Source organism: Lytechinus variegatus, chromosome 8 (assembly GCF_018143015.1).
Source record: "Lytechinus variegatus isolate NC3 chromosome 8, Lvar_3.0, whole genome shotgun sequence".
Classification (NCBI taxonomy): domain Eukaryota; kingdom Metazoa; phylum Echinodermata; class Echinoidea; order Temnopleuroida; family Toxopneustidae; genus Lytechinus; species Lytechinus variegatus.
In genome coordinates this window covers 14,756,385-14,773,868 of record NC_054747.1, presented here as the reverse complement: position 1 = coordinate 14,773,868, position 17,484 = coordinate 14,756,385, and the positions used below count along the sequence as shown (strand labels likewise).

Below are 17,484 nucleotides of genomic sequence, written 5' to 3'. Positions count from 1 at the left end.
CATTTTCTATTTTCTTTCTAATTACATAACAATGAATAAGAACAGTTTGTCACTCTTGATATCTAATGATAATGACATAAACAAGATTGTCCCGTAGATATTCTTTTGCATTTCAATTCTTAACATGATTATTTGTAAGAAAATTCAATAAACCTTTCCTTGTCGTAACAAGATACAGAACAGTTGTCACGAAGCTGACCTACTTTTCTGATCGCAGTTTCAACTGATATACATGAATATTACTCACTACCTTGATTGATCAAAGGAAACGGTTGACAGAGATTTTTTTATTCACATTGCATGGGTAAAATATATATGATACTCAGATTTCTTTCGATGCTATACCAACATCATAAAATTCATTCTTCAAAGGGCAAAAGTTTGTTTTCTTGTGTCTCGGGTTGAATGTTGTCTTAATTACCGAACCATTAACAGTACTTTATCATAAGGTATGTAAGGAGTGTGAAACATGCATTTCGGGGATGGTTACTTATTCATCCATACAACTATTGTTGAAACAGTTCATGTATCTGAAGAGAAATGGCGATAAATCATACCCCTGAGGGACCATGCGGCTACATGGTTCAGATGTGAATCCGGCGGAGAACCTGTGGGATGACACTGAAAAGCCTTTAGAGCCTACGTACATGTAAGACCAATTAATCACTAGATATTCTCTTTTTGCTCTAATCTCCCGTGCAGTGAAAGATCAAACCCTGCAACTGAGATGAATTTTGGATCATCTCCCATCGAAAAATGCGCGTATATTGAGTGGACACATTATAAAACACTCCATAAATTGATTGATTATTTATGAAATGAACTGTTCTCCCTTTTTCTAAAAAAAAGTAGTATGATGAATATACGCGCATTGTCAGATTTTGTCTAACAAATACATCGTTATTAACCCGATTAGATTACGTGACTCAACCCTCCTTTGCGTAGGTGGGATATATAACTTAACATAAACCTTTTATTAATCAATCTGTTGAGAATTTCTGTGAAAACACAAGTTAGGACTTCATCAATATTTTTGCTTTTTACACATCTTTACGCATGTAGTGACAAATTCATTCCTTGAAATGTGTGTGCGCTGTAATCTTAGTAATTACGGCTGCCAAGCTACAGCTGGGGTAATGATATCCAAGTCCTTTGGAAGCGCATAGAGACATTATTCATAATGTGATATACGCTATACAAGAACTTTATATATATTATTATTAAACAAAAAATGCTCGCATGTCACATAGTAAACTTCTTTTCTCATAAGATTTTATCTTTGCATCGCAATGCGTTCACACTAAATGTAAAGAGATACGTACATGGTATAGTAGATGACATGATATTCCGTCTATGTAGTAATTTATATATTGAATGGAATGTCTAATTCGTCATTCTGATTACAGGCCTAACATGCCTAATAACACTGAATTCTAGCAGTCATGGCCGACACATTGATATCCGGTTTCATAATTTGTTCTGAGGTTAATCTATGATTCTTGAACATATCTTTTAGCGGAATGGCTGCGTCTCATGACTGCGCTCCGAAAATATGATAGAATAATATTTTAAATGTTGTTTTAATGCAATAATATGGAAACTTTAAAGTTCAATTATGCTTTAAGAGAAATCGAGGTATCTAATCTGCCATATCGACTTATGATTATTTGCTTAGAAGACCGAGATGGCCATATAAAGGTATCCTCCAAAGTTTAGCACTAAAGGGCAAACATGTAATGATGGCGTATCAGAGTGTGCACTGCAAAAATTGCGGTGTTAATGTTACACTAGTCCGGAATCAATATATGACCACATCAGAGAAGTGTTAAAACAACACCGCTTTGGTTTTGGACTAATTCCAGATATGCGTTTGTACAGCACCAATTAGTATTAAAATTTTTAGATTTAATTTCAAACCGGTGTTGTTTCAACACTTCTCTTGAGTGGTCAAATATAAATTCCGGACTGGTGTTAAATTAACACCGCAGCTTTTGCGATGTATAGGCGTATCTTCAGGTCACCATGCTAACATGTGAGCTTTGGGTGGCGACCCGGTGAGCTAAAATATAATTGCACGACCATATCGACTCATAAAGCCAAGAAGTCGTTATGATTTGACACGATAATTATCATGTCCTCAAGCACAATAGTGTAACAATACTTGTCTATGTGCAAAACATGACTATGTTAGCGTTTGATGCGTGAAGAATATGGTTGCTAAGTAATTTCTGATGGCAAAGTACCAAAACAAAAAAAAATTTCCGAAATAATCATAGACCCATCAGGAAACAGAAATGTTAATGATTCACGGAACTCATCACACCCTTTGTTTGGTGGAATATCCGCCATACACAATCCATGGAATATCTTAAGTAGCAAAGCAAGAAGCTGCAAAAATGATGATCGAAAAAATCAAAGACGAGGAAATCAAAGACTTTACTCAGACAGGACGAAGCATCCCATGGCGTCTGGTACCTGTATTCGGAGGTAAATAAAAGAAAAACCGGTATTAGATAAATGGTAATAGAATAATGTATGTGTGTATATATAAACCCCTCAAAAAAGTTTGGAAATCTGTGCTCACTCATCACCACGAAAAAAAGAACAGTGATTTCAATATTGTGTCATTTTGCAACTTTTGATTTTTGACCTTGCCCCACATTTCAAGGCACTGCACCTCCAAGTAAACCATATTCATATCATGTCGGGTATCATTTTAAAGAGAAAAGTTCTATTCATTGCTATTAATTAAACATTTGTATCTACTAAAACCAAGGAGGAATTTTCGATCAAAATCTGATTTCCAAACTTTTTTGAGGAGTTTATATATATATATATTTATTCATTTTTTGAAATTAATATATATGAATGTATTTGTATATATATTTCTTTAAATTTCTTTCGTTACGGAGTTTTTATTTCATCTTGAGTTTATTGTATTTGACTGACTCTGATATCAACTTTGTATATTTGTGTGTATATATATATATATATATATATATATATGTGTGTGTGTATATATATATATATATATGTGTGTGTGTGTGTGTGAGGGTGTGTTTGTATCAGGGTGTGTGTGTTTAGACACACTTAAATACATACGATAACGTGATACGTCCTATTCTTAGTGTGTGACACATTTGAATACATACGCTAACGTGATATGTCCTAATCTAATAACAAATACATTAACCATATCAACACTTAAGCCATGCAAAATAGATTCTCAGATTATTGAAAATCAACCTCTGACATTTTGAGGAAAATTCTTTAAACTTACAAAATAACAAATTATAACAACATTTACTATACTAATATTTGCATATGGATTTTAAAGAATACTTGATATACACTCTGTACGAGGATTGCTTATTACAATAACTACTACTAGTGTGATCATATAAATAAAAATAATTACACTGCAAACACGCCGGTGTTAATTCAACACCAGAAAAACACCAGCAAATTTTGACCAATACCAGTCATGATTTGGTCAAACACCAGACACGTGTTTATACAACACCAATTAGCATCAAAACAGCATTGGTTTGAATCCTATCTGGTGTTGTTTCAATACTTCTCTGGTGTAAACATAGATTCTGGGCTGGTGTTAAATTAACACTGGAATTTTCACACTGTACAAGGAATGGGAATAATGAAACAAAGACCGATAAGTATAGGGCAATACAACATTTCAAATAAAATTTTATGCAAAGGAACCGAATAAAAAGGTAATCAACTTTACAAAAAACAAACAAAAAATGCAAAGAAAAAAAGACATCGAGCTTAATCATTTTTAAAATTCAGCCTTCTAACCCTCACAATAATGCCATTTTTTTGGTAAAGAATTCCAAATTGCATGGCTAAGAAAATAGAAAAGGTAAGAAGATAAAAAAAAAGAGGAAGAAATGAAAAAGGGAAAAAGATGAAACGGTAATGTGCAACTGTTTCAAAACAATCATGACAACTGAAGAATGCTTTTTTTCATTTGTGTTGCGCTTCTCCGATCTCCTGTCCGTCAGTCCATCTAAAACTTTGTTTTTGTGCGATTTTTGTATATTGCGGGCATAGTTTTTTGTTATTTTTAGATGGTATAGGATATTCTAATACTGGCCAATTTTCAATGTGTCTCAATCGACGAGACTTATTATGGGTACATATTAGAATAACATACTAGAATTGTAAACATTATCCAAACAAAAATAGACAACACAAACCATGTGAACGTAATTGTGAATAACGGCTCTGTGCATTTCCGCTGAAAAGGACCTTAGCCAAAAAAAATAGCAAAAACAAAAAGAACACGACGTTTACATATATCAGATCGTAGAACTGATCAGTTCCCCATAAAATTGATTCTTACTTTAGATCAAAATTAATACTCGATGCAATCAACTGTAAAAAACGCCCCTTACGATTAGTCGCCAAACTTTGTTTTATTGGGTCCAGTTGCACTTGTTCCACTTCATAATCTTGGGTTTGTTTAAAAACCAGTTAATTGTCATCATATCATGATCATAGATCTAGATCTGGTACATTGTGAAATTATGAAATCTAAGCTGAAAGATAAAAAAAAACACCACCAAACATTGTTTACAAAACAGAAAAAACAAACATATAAATTGATAGTAGCGTACAATGCCTGGTTTGCATAAAACCACTTAGCCTTTACGAGGAATCAACAAGTCCCTGCTTTATGAACTGGGTTCTAAAAGAGACTGATCAAACCTTACACCCCTTTCACAAATCCAATTACGCGGCTAAAAGCAGCATAATTTCGGTCGTAAAATCGGAGGAGGACCAGAGTTATCCGCATTATTTTGATGCTGCAATTATCCGCATAATAACGGCATCGGGACCAGATTTTACTTTATGAACGCATTTCAAAAGTAATGCGGATAATTGCCATGGTGCGGTCACAAGGTCACCCTTTTCCAACGCAACCCTATCGGAGGGTGCGTGTGCAGTTGCCATGACGATTATCCGCCTTTTTCAGGACGGGCGCTCGTAAAAATAGTGCGGATTATTTTCGGAGTTTGTGAACGCAATTTGTATTGAATTATCCGCATTACTCTTAGGCGGCTAATTGGAGGATGGGTTTATGAAAGGGGTATATTACAAGGGCACTGCACAAATCCACTCAGTCAAAATGAACGATATTTTTACAGGCTAGCTTCGATAATCTTTTACTAAGCACGTGTCTATAATGAAAAGATTGGTCCAATCACAGAGAGGTTCTGGCCCATCACATCAATTGGTTTCTGAATCCACAAAATGGCAAGAGAAACAACGAGGAAAATGAGATGCGATTAAACAATTTTCCCTGATTATTACACACGTCCTTCACGGGCACGTTTACGTGAATGGCTCAATTAAAATGAAGGTACAGGAAGTTCCTAAAAATTCTAAATGATTCGAGCAATCACACAGATGCCCCTGAGGATGTCATGGTAAGCGAGGAGGGGGGGGGGGGGGTGATCAAAGTTGCCCGTATTCTGAACTCGGGTTGAAATTAAACCCGGTTTAAAGTTTGTGGTTTAGCTATGGAGAGCTAGTTGGAGCACAAATCCCTAGAAGTACACATTCAAATTGTCTGTGAATGATAAACGGAGAATTCTAAGTATTTTCCTCTTCATTATGAAAGCATCAATAAACAAAATAGTAAACATAAGCGATATACAATATAAGCGGATTTTTTTTTTACTTTTGGCTCCCCATAATTTTGGCACAGAGTTATACTGTGGTCTAAGTTAAACCTGACTTAAGAATAAGCCGGTGTGTATAGACATGAGTGGGTGCTTGAAATAAACATCGATATGTGCCTAGTAAAGATTATCGAAGCTAGCCTGTGTCAAAATATTGTTTTATAATGACGGAGTGGAATTTTTGTGCAGTGACCTTGTAAAATTTGAGTAGTTTCGTTTGGAACCCAGTTGATATTATGATGTTCACTCTTCTTACATTCCACATCACCGTTTTCGTCGATAGTATGTCCATTTTAAATAATGATCCTCTACGTCACTGGCGACTTCTCATGCAAGAAATAGGGAAAAGGGCATGCGATATAGAGAAAAAGAGGGGGATGAAAGGTAAAAATATATTACATCATAATACACAGCAAAAACGTTGTTAAAGATTTTATACAACGCTGTTTACTATATGAACCTTACAGTATTTGTTTAACCGTTTAAACAATCATGTTTAATTTATTGAAAATTAGATATTGAAAATTAAACTTTGTTGCTTAAGATTTAAACAGTTGTTTAAACTGTGTAAACAATTGATGTAAGGTTCATGTAGTAAACAGCGTTGCATATTTTTTTTTACTGTGTATAGAAAGTATAGAATAGATCATGCTTTCATGATTAAGCATCGAGGTATGAAGATATTAACAGCTCATCCTTTTAAAGATTTGTCCTTCTCGAGGATTATCTTTGAGCGACGTATTCATGTTTTATTGTAATATTCGCGTATTCAAAGAATTATATAAATATCCTAGTCATTGATTATTGTTTTAATGGAATAACGGATATAGGAAAGGGTTGAGAATGAAACATAAATAAATATTGTAAAGGACACTTTACAAAACATTCTAACGGATGTCAGCAAAGCTAACATGAAATATAAGAATTATATAGCTTTTTAAAAGTAATGACAGAAAGAATGAGTCTACTTTGAATGATGAGCATTGGATGACGAAGTTACTCTTATAATTCACTAAACATAATCTTTTCTTCTCTTAAGCTTAACAATCAATTCATCAAACACGTAATGTTCTGCGGTTGGTACCTGTCAATATTAATGTACAGAGATGTTTATTTTTTCGTTGTATTTCTCTTATTCATTTTGTTACTTATCATTTTGTACTACAAGCAAAAATAAATCATTGTGATATTTCATGGAATTAGAAATCAGTTGTCCTGTTCCGCCTTGCGTAATTTGATGAGGAAGACATTTACGTGTTCTCAATGATTAATCCACAGTAAAGGGAGATAAAAATAATAACGGAATAGTTTCCCATAGTCTTTAATATTTTTCCTGAATGATAACAAATGATGTATATCGGTACTTTGCCTATAATATTCAATAAGTCAACCGTGACATTATCAAGTCTTATATCTCATTTCGAAAATATTCTTCCGATCCGGAGGATTAGTTTATCATGATTAATGGGATGATACTAAATCATTCGCCACATGCATCAACCCTTTTATTTTCAAGAATATAACTGTATCATAGAATGACTATGAGATTAAAACAAGTGGGAGGCAAGAATTACACAAATACATTCTCCGATCATTTATTATTTTGTTTTGCCTGATACAAAGGATTAGATCGAAATATCAAGGAAATTGGAGAAATAATCAATCCAAGTTTGAAATTAAGAGATGGATTGGTAAAAATACCCATGTAAAGCCTAAGAAAGAGAAAAAAAATCTAAATGATTTTCATGATGGCAGAATCCCTTACTGTCAACGTGTAATGTCAAGGGAATATAGAAAACAGAAACATGGGAATAGAGACAATGATCATAGGCGGCGGAAGCGAGGGGGGGGGGGGGGGGCGGGGTCCTGTTCACCCTTAATATTTTGTTGATAGCCCCTTTTTTTTTATTTGCCAAATTTTGTTTCCTGCGTCCCCCTAGATTAATGTGGATCCCCCTAAAGATTTTTTGTTCCCTCCTAAAATTATGGTTGATAACCTTCTTTTGGGGGGGCTTGTCAATTTTTTTTTACCTGTGTCCATCCCAAACTTTAAGGTGGACCCCCAACCTAATTTTGTTTTTTGCTTCCGCCGCCAATGACAATGATATCAGAGAGAACATCAGGAAACCATTCCTGTCATTACCAGGGGGGGGGGGGGATTTCACAAAGAGTTAAGTATTGCACTTAAGAGTCGTACTTAAAAGCCTATAGTTATAAAATGCATGGCCACATTGATCTGGGTCCTGTCTTAAAAAAGAGTTACTATTGATCCGATCAATCACAGCTATGGAAAGCAAGTCACGTCAAAATCGACAATGCATGTTTGCTTGAAATATTTTCTACACATAATGCTAAGTCATGCATTCATCGATTTCTCGAAAATTCAGTGCGCCTTATGCCATGGTCACATTTGCTCTACGGCGGCCGTACGGCGAGTCGAAAACAGCCGTTTCAACATTTTTTGTCCAACTACGTATAGGTAGTTTGAATCAAAATTGACAAAACGGCTGTTTTCGACTCGCCGTACGGCCGCCGTAGAACAAATGTGACCACGGTATAACTTTGCTTTCAGAGGACATTGTGCATATTTCTTGGAGAAGAGAAATTATGACATTGTCGGATTTTTCCATATAGTTTCGATCCGATCAATCGGAAATCAAGTTTTGCATTATTATGCTGAAACAGTTCTATGTATCTAAGTCTTTATGGATATATATTGAGCAACCGTGATGTCATATCCCCACCTTTAAAAAAAATTAATTGTAGGGAATTGTGTTTATTCAAATCCTGTCCTCCTATGAAAAAAATGATTGGCAACCGATGAACTGCATAGAATATCAATTTCTGCAACTTATAAGGGAGACATATCATACTTGTATAAACATATGAAATAATTATGATTTCAAGTATTAACATAACAAAAAGGAAAGCGGGGATGTGACATTATCAGCCCACCTAATAAATATTCACGACGATGTGCATAAAACTGCTTTCACAAAATATTGATAAACTTTGAAATTCAACAATTTTGCTATTTGTAATCATATTTTGATGAAATTTTTAAAATTTTGCTTTGTGAATGCAATTATTTTCGGCCTGGACGACCAATTTAACAGTGTGGATCATATATTCGCGTAGTCAACCATACTGCGAATACTTCTATTGTGGTAATGTCCACAGTGTAGAGTTATACAGATAAATGTGAGGATTCCGTGTGGTCACTTCTTCACACAGTCCACTATGAGAATGTCCAAGACTATATTGGTGTTGATTCAGCTGACTCATAGCCGTTCGATAAGATCTAAGTCTGTTATGGAGGCTTCAAATGGGACTACAAATCTTGGACTTGTAATTTTTCAGAGTATTGCCACAATTTTTTCTTCTATGTTTTTTTTATTAATAAAAAAGAGAACTTTGAAAAAATCGCTCAAAACGCGATTCGAAACTGCGTCAGTGACCTCGACTACAGCGAACTCATAATCACTGGCGTAAATTCTTGCATCATACCTATTGTTCAGCGGAGAATGATCCCCTGAACAATAGGTGTGACACAAGAATTTACGCCAGTGCTCATAATAGCGCATCGTTTTATCTATATCGCGCCACACCAGGCGAGCTTTTCGAGTCGGTGTAAAGTACGCTGTATTCTGCCATGAATATTCACGAGGCGTCGTCTGACTAAATAAAACCTATTTGGTACTAAGTCTGCCGAATCTACGCCAATAAAGTCTTTACACTGTGAAAACATTGTGTGACGCTGTGTTCTCTTCGGCAGTGTAATGCAAGTTCAGTCTGAACTTTCGCTATTTGTCAAAATGAAGCCCGTAAAAAAGTGGGTATTGTTCTCATTCATTTACACACAATATCCATACTCACCTCTACAGTAATAGAAATAGTGCTTGCTGTATTTTGGTTTCGTTCTATCGCAAAAACATTTCGTCCGTAGGCCAGGGTGAAAACAAGCTACACAGGAAGAAAGAAAGAAACAACAACATGGCATAATATCAAAGATGGTGGAAATATGTAATTGCTAGTTAGCGCCCTCTACGCATTATTTTGATGACAGGCTAAACATTAATGGAACCCATTGCATGAGGACGTAAGAGCAACTAAACCACACCTTGACGTACTTCCCGCAGTATTTTTCTCTTTCTATTCTAGCCGTAATGTTTACTTGGTACGTATAATTTTGTCAAACAATACTGCCATTGATAATAACCATCGTAAAAAAGTAACAACCAATTTAAAAACGTATTGGCCAATCAGATTCGTTGTTGTATTTATAAACTGTGTACCCGGGGGGCCACTTACTTTGACGAGTGGATACCATGCGAGACCAAGAAAAAAACACGTAAAAAGGATGTCCTTTTCACGATAGGGCGCGTTGCGTACGTAACGTGATAAGGGTGTCAAAAACACAAAAATAATGAAAAAAGGGTATCTATTTTGCTAGGAAAATTACGTGTTTAGGGTCGAATTTGCGGGGATGATAAAACAAAATTAAAATGTTTGATAAAGGATGTCATTTTTGCCCCAACACCACGTTTTAGCGCGAGGTGTATATAGGTGGGGTTGCACTAAATCAAATAAAGTAAACCCGACGACCGAAGGACCCGTAACTAAACATTCCTGTACTTGTTTAGGGGTTCATTTCAGGGAATATTTGCCAAGAGTATCGTTTTGTTTCCAATACTTGTTAAGGGTAGAGCTTCACACACTAATACTTGTTAAGGGGTGCATTTTCAGGAAATTACGTGTTTAGGGTGCTTTTCGAGACCCCATGGTCGCGCATGGTATCCACTCGTGAATGGATGTGGCCCCGGGACTGTGTACCATTGTTGCACCGGCGAAACAGTCTCCATTGGACCGACGGTACATGTATGTCATAGAAAATCATGTAAAAGCTTTGGCCGGTCTGGAATCGGTTACGTTGGCGTGACTACGTACCGACCTCACTTACCAATGAACTTTTGGGTGCCGACCCCTCTTTTGAAAGGGAGATCCTCCCACTCTCCGTCGAATTCTTGGTCCAGGTCTGTGCCGTCTCGTTTAAAATACTGGTCTTCCGCGTCAAGGCCTAGTAATCTCTGGAGGTCATAGGTCGCTTCCGCTACGATCGATAACGTCACAATGGCCAACGCGCAGATGCAAAGTCCGCTCTGTACTTTCATGGTGTATGTCTTGTGTGTGCAGATCTGAGAGAAATAGAAATGAAAAGAAGCAACGAAAACAAAAAACTTTGAAGTTTCATCGACTTGACATGATTGCTAGACATTTTTTTTTCTTGCCATGTCGATATGACTTTGAAGTTGACATTGCGAGATACATGTATGTTTATCTTGCCAAGATGACGCGTAAAATTTTATATCACGCCATAATAATATGTCGTCATGGCGTATATTATGTAAGGGTAACATATCTCGCTATGACAACATATGAACTTGTGCAAGTCAAGTTGGCAAGATTATTCTCCAAATGTCAACATATAGCTTCTTATGAATCGACTTGGCAAGATCAATGGCCGACGGACACAAAACGTATACATATCGGATACAGCGGACAAGCAAAAATTTGGGGGCGGCTCCATCCATTTTCATCCGCTCCAGACAATGGACAAAATAGGCGAACAATGAAATCACAGTGGACGGATGCTCGATGGATATAGAGCGTATGAACCACGTATGTAAAGAGTACCCAACGGATACATAACATTTTCCAACAGTTCTCATTGAAATAGATATATGGCACTAGAAGTTTTAGTCTTAAATGCAGTAATTGAATACACTTATTGCGTAACTGGGCGTTGTGGCGTGCGCCTGTAATCCAAGCTGTGGGAAGTTACAAATTAATGCAGAGGTTCGAGGTTCAAGCCCTGGTCACGTCTTTTCGGTGGTGACGTTAAAGGTCGGTCCCAGACATAAATAGTCATATCTGATTGATACACGTCTGACAAAACTCAAATACATACACACACTTATTGTGCGTTTTTGTTATGATTTCTGACTCATTACTCAAAATAAATCAAAAGGATCGCGTATGCTCAATGTCTAAACTGGAAATAAATGTGAAACTTTGGTAAGTTGATGTAAAAACTGATTTTGCTTCGGCCCCCCCCCCAAAAAAAGTGAGTTCGTTCTAAACGGACAGAATTTATGATTCTATACAATAAACAAATAATGATTTCGTATTGGGGAAATCATTAAAAAAGTGTAGTTGCAATTTTCAAGATCATTGACCTTTTGTAGGATTTTGGTGACGCTTTCCATGGAGTTCCATGAGGCTGTGACTCTCGCCTGTTCATCAGATGGTCGTGGGTTCGAATCATTTTTGCAAATTCGATTGTCGCCTTTTAAAAGTGATCCATATCACGCGAGTCGGGTTCATATCTTGGAAATTTTCCAGTGATTCTGTCAATTTCCGTTGTCATAATGCTTCTATCTTAGCCAAAATTATACTTTTTAATGGCGTAATGATCCAAATATTTTGAGGATGCACAAATGGCGTTTGGGGGAAAAAAATTATTAGAAAATTACTTTCTTTTCTTCCCGTCTTTTCACTTTGTCCTTCTTTGTTTAGGGTCATATATATATCGGAATAAAAGCTGAAAAGCGCTGCTAGAATCATGTCTGTTTCAACTTTTTTTTTTGTTTTTTTTACTTCCGGTTTAAAGTCTGGTATCTTCATTACAGCCTCCTTTCGTTGTTTCTATTTTCAATCCTATAGTCCTTTTCGCTTCACGGGCTGCTGGTCGCTTCAAGCGAGCATGATGAGGGGGAAAGCAGGCAGGCAGGACCCCGTGAAATAATTATTCACGATGTTGTTATGATATTTCGACGGGGTATACTATCTTTTCCATTTGTAACGTAGAAGAGCCGGAAATCGGAGACACAATCGCAATCATGGCAGCAACAAAACTGGTTGCTGCCAGATCAGTGGCGTACCTAGGATTTTCAAAGGGGGGGGGGGATTCGTCCACCAATTGACCGGGGATCCGGGTCGCCCGAGCCACTAACCCGTCTCTGTGGCTAAAGCTGGGGGTCCGGATTCGATTCCAGGCAGAGACATTTTTTCGGCATCACCAATTTTTCCAAAGGGTAAAGATAGCTTTTTGGAACCTTGATTTAAGCTACGCCTACCATTGTTATCTTCATCCATTTCTTTTACACTATACATATGTATAATACTGGATTATAATGTATAACAAATATCAGATTATTCCGAGTGCGAAATAGAACTGCACGAGGGATAATTTTATACTTAGAGTTCATATAATCCAGTGATATTGTAAGATAGAACGTTCAGTATTTATTATAGTAATGGGAGGATGAATGTCAATCATATATATACATATATGTTTGTCTAACCAGGTGAGGTAAATGGGTACCGGTAGGAAGTAATTCCTTGAAAAGCTGTGTGCGCTATGAACGCCTAGCTTAGCCGGGTAATATAGGAGCGCCTTGAGCACCTAACAAGGTGGATATGTGCGCAATATAAATACCCTATATTGTTATATATCATATATGTATAAATATCATCATATGAAATTCATCATGATTTAAAAAACGCCGTAACAACAAACAAAAATCCACGTTTCGTGTGCCATGCGTGAGGGGAATAGCAGAATGTCTCGCATTTCGTTACAAAAGTCAAAAAATAATAATTGATGTGTTTTCCTCTCTTTACTGTGGAAAAAAAAACGACAACAAGTCTGAAAGCTGAAGAAGGGCTGCTTATAAAAAAATACATAATAAACATTGGCTGCCCTCCTTGAATGAAAACGAAACAAAGGTAAAGTAAAATAACCTTTCTCCAAGCACCGCGGGGTGTACCTAACTATTTATAACTATATGAAATCTGTATAAATTGTGCAAGCGAAATCTCAACAAAACGTCATCAAAATATGCGATAACATCCCCTATGGAGACGCAGAGTGCAATATTAATGTAGATCTGTGTATTCATGGGTTTTTTGTTTGCCTAACCACGAGTTGATACTTCATAATATATCTACCCCTTGCCGAAAACAACAGGATAGAAATCCGTTAAGAATAATCTTGGATATACATAACGCATTCTCCCACTCACGGATCAAACCAAAGGATCCTTTGATGCCAACGATGTAGGACCATCGATTTAGATGTTATGGATATCGACTCGCAGTATTAACACTAATGGGTCAATTTCCGTATCAAGAAAGATTTCATAAAATGTTTAATCGGTTTTAAACACTTTGAATAGGTCACGTTAAGCAGGAAACAATACCGGTGACAGGGAATTTATCAAGCCTTGTTGAACCAGATATATTTCCACTACGTTCATACTAGTTCTTAAAGATTACAACAGAAACAAATGGGCGGTGGTTTGGATTTATGAATGAAATTTGCTTCTTGTGCGTTGGGTTCCTTCAATTCATCAAGAATGAAACCCCTTCTGAATATTGTAAATTGTCAATTCGTCAACTGCCAACTCGTCCATTCACCACATGGCCTACTTTCATTTAGTCTAATGCCATTCCGTCCATCAACATTTCGTCTAACAAGTGGTCCATTGACTATTTGGCCCAGTTATCACTTCGTCTAATCACCATTTCGTCTCATAACCAGTTGGTCTAATATCCATTTCATTTTCACTCACTATGCTCAATTTAAGACTACGTCCAATTAGACAAAATGGTGACATGGACTAACTGGCAATTGGACCAACTGGTTATCAGACGGAATGGCAGTAGACTAAATGAAAGTTGACCATGTGGTGGGTGGACGAGCATATGAAAGACGAGTTGGTAATTGGACGAATCGGCATTAGACGAATTAGAAATAATCCCTAAACATAAGGGTACTTGAAGAAATTAGTGTATTGTTGGAAAGTTGGGTCGGATAGGGGCAACTTGACCTAAGGTTCTTTGTCATCAGGTGTTCGTATCGATTATTTGAAATTCAATATCCCTTTCTTGTTAGAGCGAAGTGACAAAACGACTGAAAGACGGAGAGAGAAAAAAGGTCCCGATGCTACAAGACAGAGAGTTCTCTTTGGCCGATAATTGAATTAAATCGCGCTGATGATGTTGTGTGTTTGACCGCTATATCGAATTAGTATCGACGGGGTTGAAGAGGAGCATTGGTCGAGGAAAGAAAAGAAATAGAGGGGGAGAAACAGAGAAAGAAGGGGGTAGGGATGATAGAGAGGCAGTCGGTGAAAGAAAAAAGGATAACAGTGCGAGAGAAAAATAGTAGGTGTGTGTGTGCAGGCGCGCCGGAACACTTTCAGTTTTGGGGGGGCAAAATCCCGAAGGGGGCACAATATTTTTGACAGCGTGAGATACCGAAGCGATCGAGCGGTAGAGGGCGTGGGACCCCCCCCCCCCCACGGTAAGGACTTTGTGTAAAATGGAGTTTAAAAGTTATGTTTCAAAGAGAATTCAAAAATAAATTTCTTGAGAATTAAACATAGAATTCACTACGAAAGACTATGCTCAGAGTTTATGAGAACCTATGAAATCTACGCGCAAAACGATCGCTTAATTCGGAATGTGGTTTTCGTGTCTGATCAATTAAATTACGTAATACGCTTATATTGACTAAAAATACCAGAAATTACATTTTTCATGCAATATCCTTTCAGAAATATTTATTTATGTACATTTACATACACGGACGACGCGAGAAGAAGAAGAAGCAGAAGAAGCGTAACAACAGAAACAAAATACATTCTAATGAATGTCTTTTTAAATTCAAAATGGCGGCTGTTCTGACGTGGCAGACGACGATAAGCGCTTAAATACCCATTCTATTTAAATCATTTCTGACCTCAGCATTGGAGAGAGTCCCTGATTATACATACATAGGCAAAACGTTTCATATTTTGTAACTGGAGGAAAAAGAATTATGACCTGCTCAATTATTGTCTAACAATTTAAAACTTTTCTGAAAATTTAAAACATTACTCGATTTATGTGTTTCCTTTGACATGTTTTGTATGGCTGGGAAGCACTTTTGGATGACCCCTTCAAAATCTTCTTTTTTCTTTACATATTTTCTGGGGAAAATGTGACCATAACTAGGAAATGATGAATATCAAATTCCTGGAAATATTAATTGGTAAATAATCATGAACTAACAAACTACGGCGGTTCATAATGTACATTATGTAACATTATTTAGAAGAAAACAATTACATTCCAACAGCGGATGTGGTTGACGGTACACCATGTGGAGTTTTCGAAAAAAAAAAGTGGATAGAGGAAGAAGTGAAATTGATAGGAGGAAGTAGACAGTGAAAGTCGAGTAAAGTTTTGTTCAAATGAGCGTAGTCCTGATAAAGACAGTAAACCAGAAAAGGTTGAAGAAGAGGCTTGATTAGTTGATAGATGAGTACTCCTGCTCTGCACTCCATTCGCCATATCAAGCTAGCATCTTCTCATTTATCCAATAAGCAACTACTCAATCCTCTATAACTCTTTAAACTTTTCGGTTTTACAGCTATTTTCAGATTCCATATGTTGCTCGAGTAACTAGCGTTCACGCGCGTTGGTGATATCGGGGGGGGGGGGCGTTTCATGAAAGGACTTGTCGGACGTTTTATCCGAAAAGTCCCATTTCATCCGACAGTTACCATAGTAACAGTACCTCTCAGCCAATCAACATCAGAGAAAGATGTCAGATCTGACAACTTGTCGGATGAAACACTTCCCAGGTCCGGGAGCGTTTCATGAAAGGACTTGTAGGACGTTTTATCCGACAGTTACTATGGTAACAATGCTTCTCAACCAATCAGAATACAGGAAAGTTGTCAGATCTTACAACTTGTCGGACGAAAATATTTATGAAACACCACCCCGGTCTGAGCGTTTCTGGGCGACCGCGCGTTTGTTAGCCGACACAGCCAGCATGCAAATTTGCGATTCGGTTTTAGTCTGAAATGTATTCATTAATACTAATAGGCCCCCATTCCACAGAACGGAGACCATTGAAAGATTGGTGAGGTCTTACAGCGGTCTTCAAGATCAATGAAATTTGTCGTCTCTGTGGAATGGCTCAGAAAGACCCTCAAAGAACTCTGAAAGACTGTTGGATATTTCTTGTCGTACTGGTCTCAGACTAGTCCTCTCGAGATCTTTCAATGGTCTTTCAGAGATTTTTTATGCAATAAGTGATCTTTCAGAATTCTTTCCATGGACTTTGCCTGGTCTTTCAATGGTCTTTCAATGATCTCTCATGAGTCTTACAGTCAGTGATCTCCGCAAAAATCTTGAGAGACTGCTGAAAGACCACTGAAAGACAATTTTCCTGTAAGACCGTTGTAAGACTGTTTTGAACCGTTTCAAGAAGTTTTGGAGCCCATGAAGACCACGAAGACCACTGAAAGATTGGTCAGGACTCGCGTAAGACCTCAAAGACCATTGTAGGTTCATTGAGAGACCTCTGAAAGATCAACCAAAATTCATGGTCTTTCAAAGGTCTTTTAGCGGTCTTGTTTATCACACTGTAATAAGATGGAAAAGGGGCTTATCAAAGGTATGTTTCACAGAGGGACATGTTCGTCAAAAGACGCAAGGCTTACTATAATGTGTAATTGCCCCGTCAGGGGCGAAATTTTTTTCATTTTTGACAAAAGAAATGACAATTCTTAGGCAGAAAAGTGCCTTCATCGTTTACTTTTGTCCTTAAATAATATAATTTTTCTACTTTTAGGGGGGAAAATTGGGGGGGGGGCAAAATCTCGTTTTGCCCCCCCAAAATTTTCTTTGGGGGGGGGCAAGTGCCCCCCCTGCCCCCCCGCTT

At 37.2% G+C, this 17,484-nt stretch overlaps 1 protein-coding gene across 1 annotated transcript in view; it reads right to left on the bottom strand.

The window, feature by feature from the left end:
• Positions 1–1,553: 1,553 nt before the first annotated feature.
• LOC121420725 overlaps positions 1,554–17,484 on the bottom strand; it is a 28,511-nt gene continuing 12,580 nt past the window's right edge. Inside the window, exons 2-4 of the mRNA XM_041615378.1 lie at positions 10,666–10,900; positions 9,582–9,668; positions 1,554–2,475 (exon numbers count right to left, since the gene is read on the bottom strand). Of these exons, the coding sequence (XP_041471312.1) occupies positions 2,441–2,475; positions 9,582–9,668; positions 10,666–10,876 (333 nt within the window). The 5' untranslated portion in view covers positions 10,877–10,900 and the 3' untranslated portion in view covers positions 1,554–2,440. The remainder of the gene's footprint in view (positions 2,476–9,581; positions 9,669–10,665; positions 10,901–17,484) is intronic.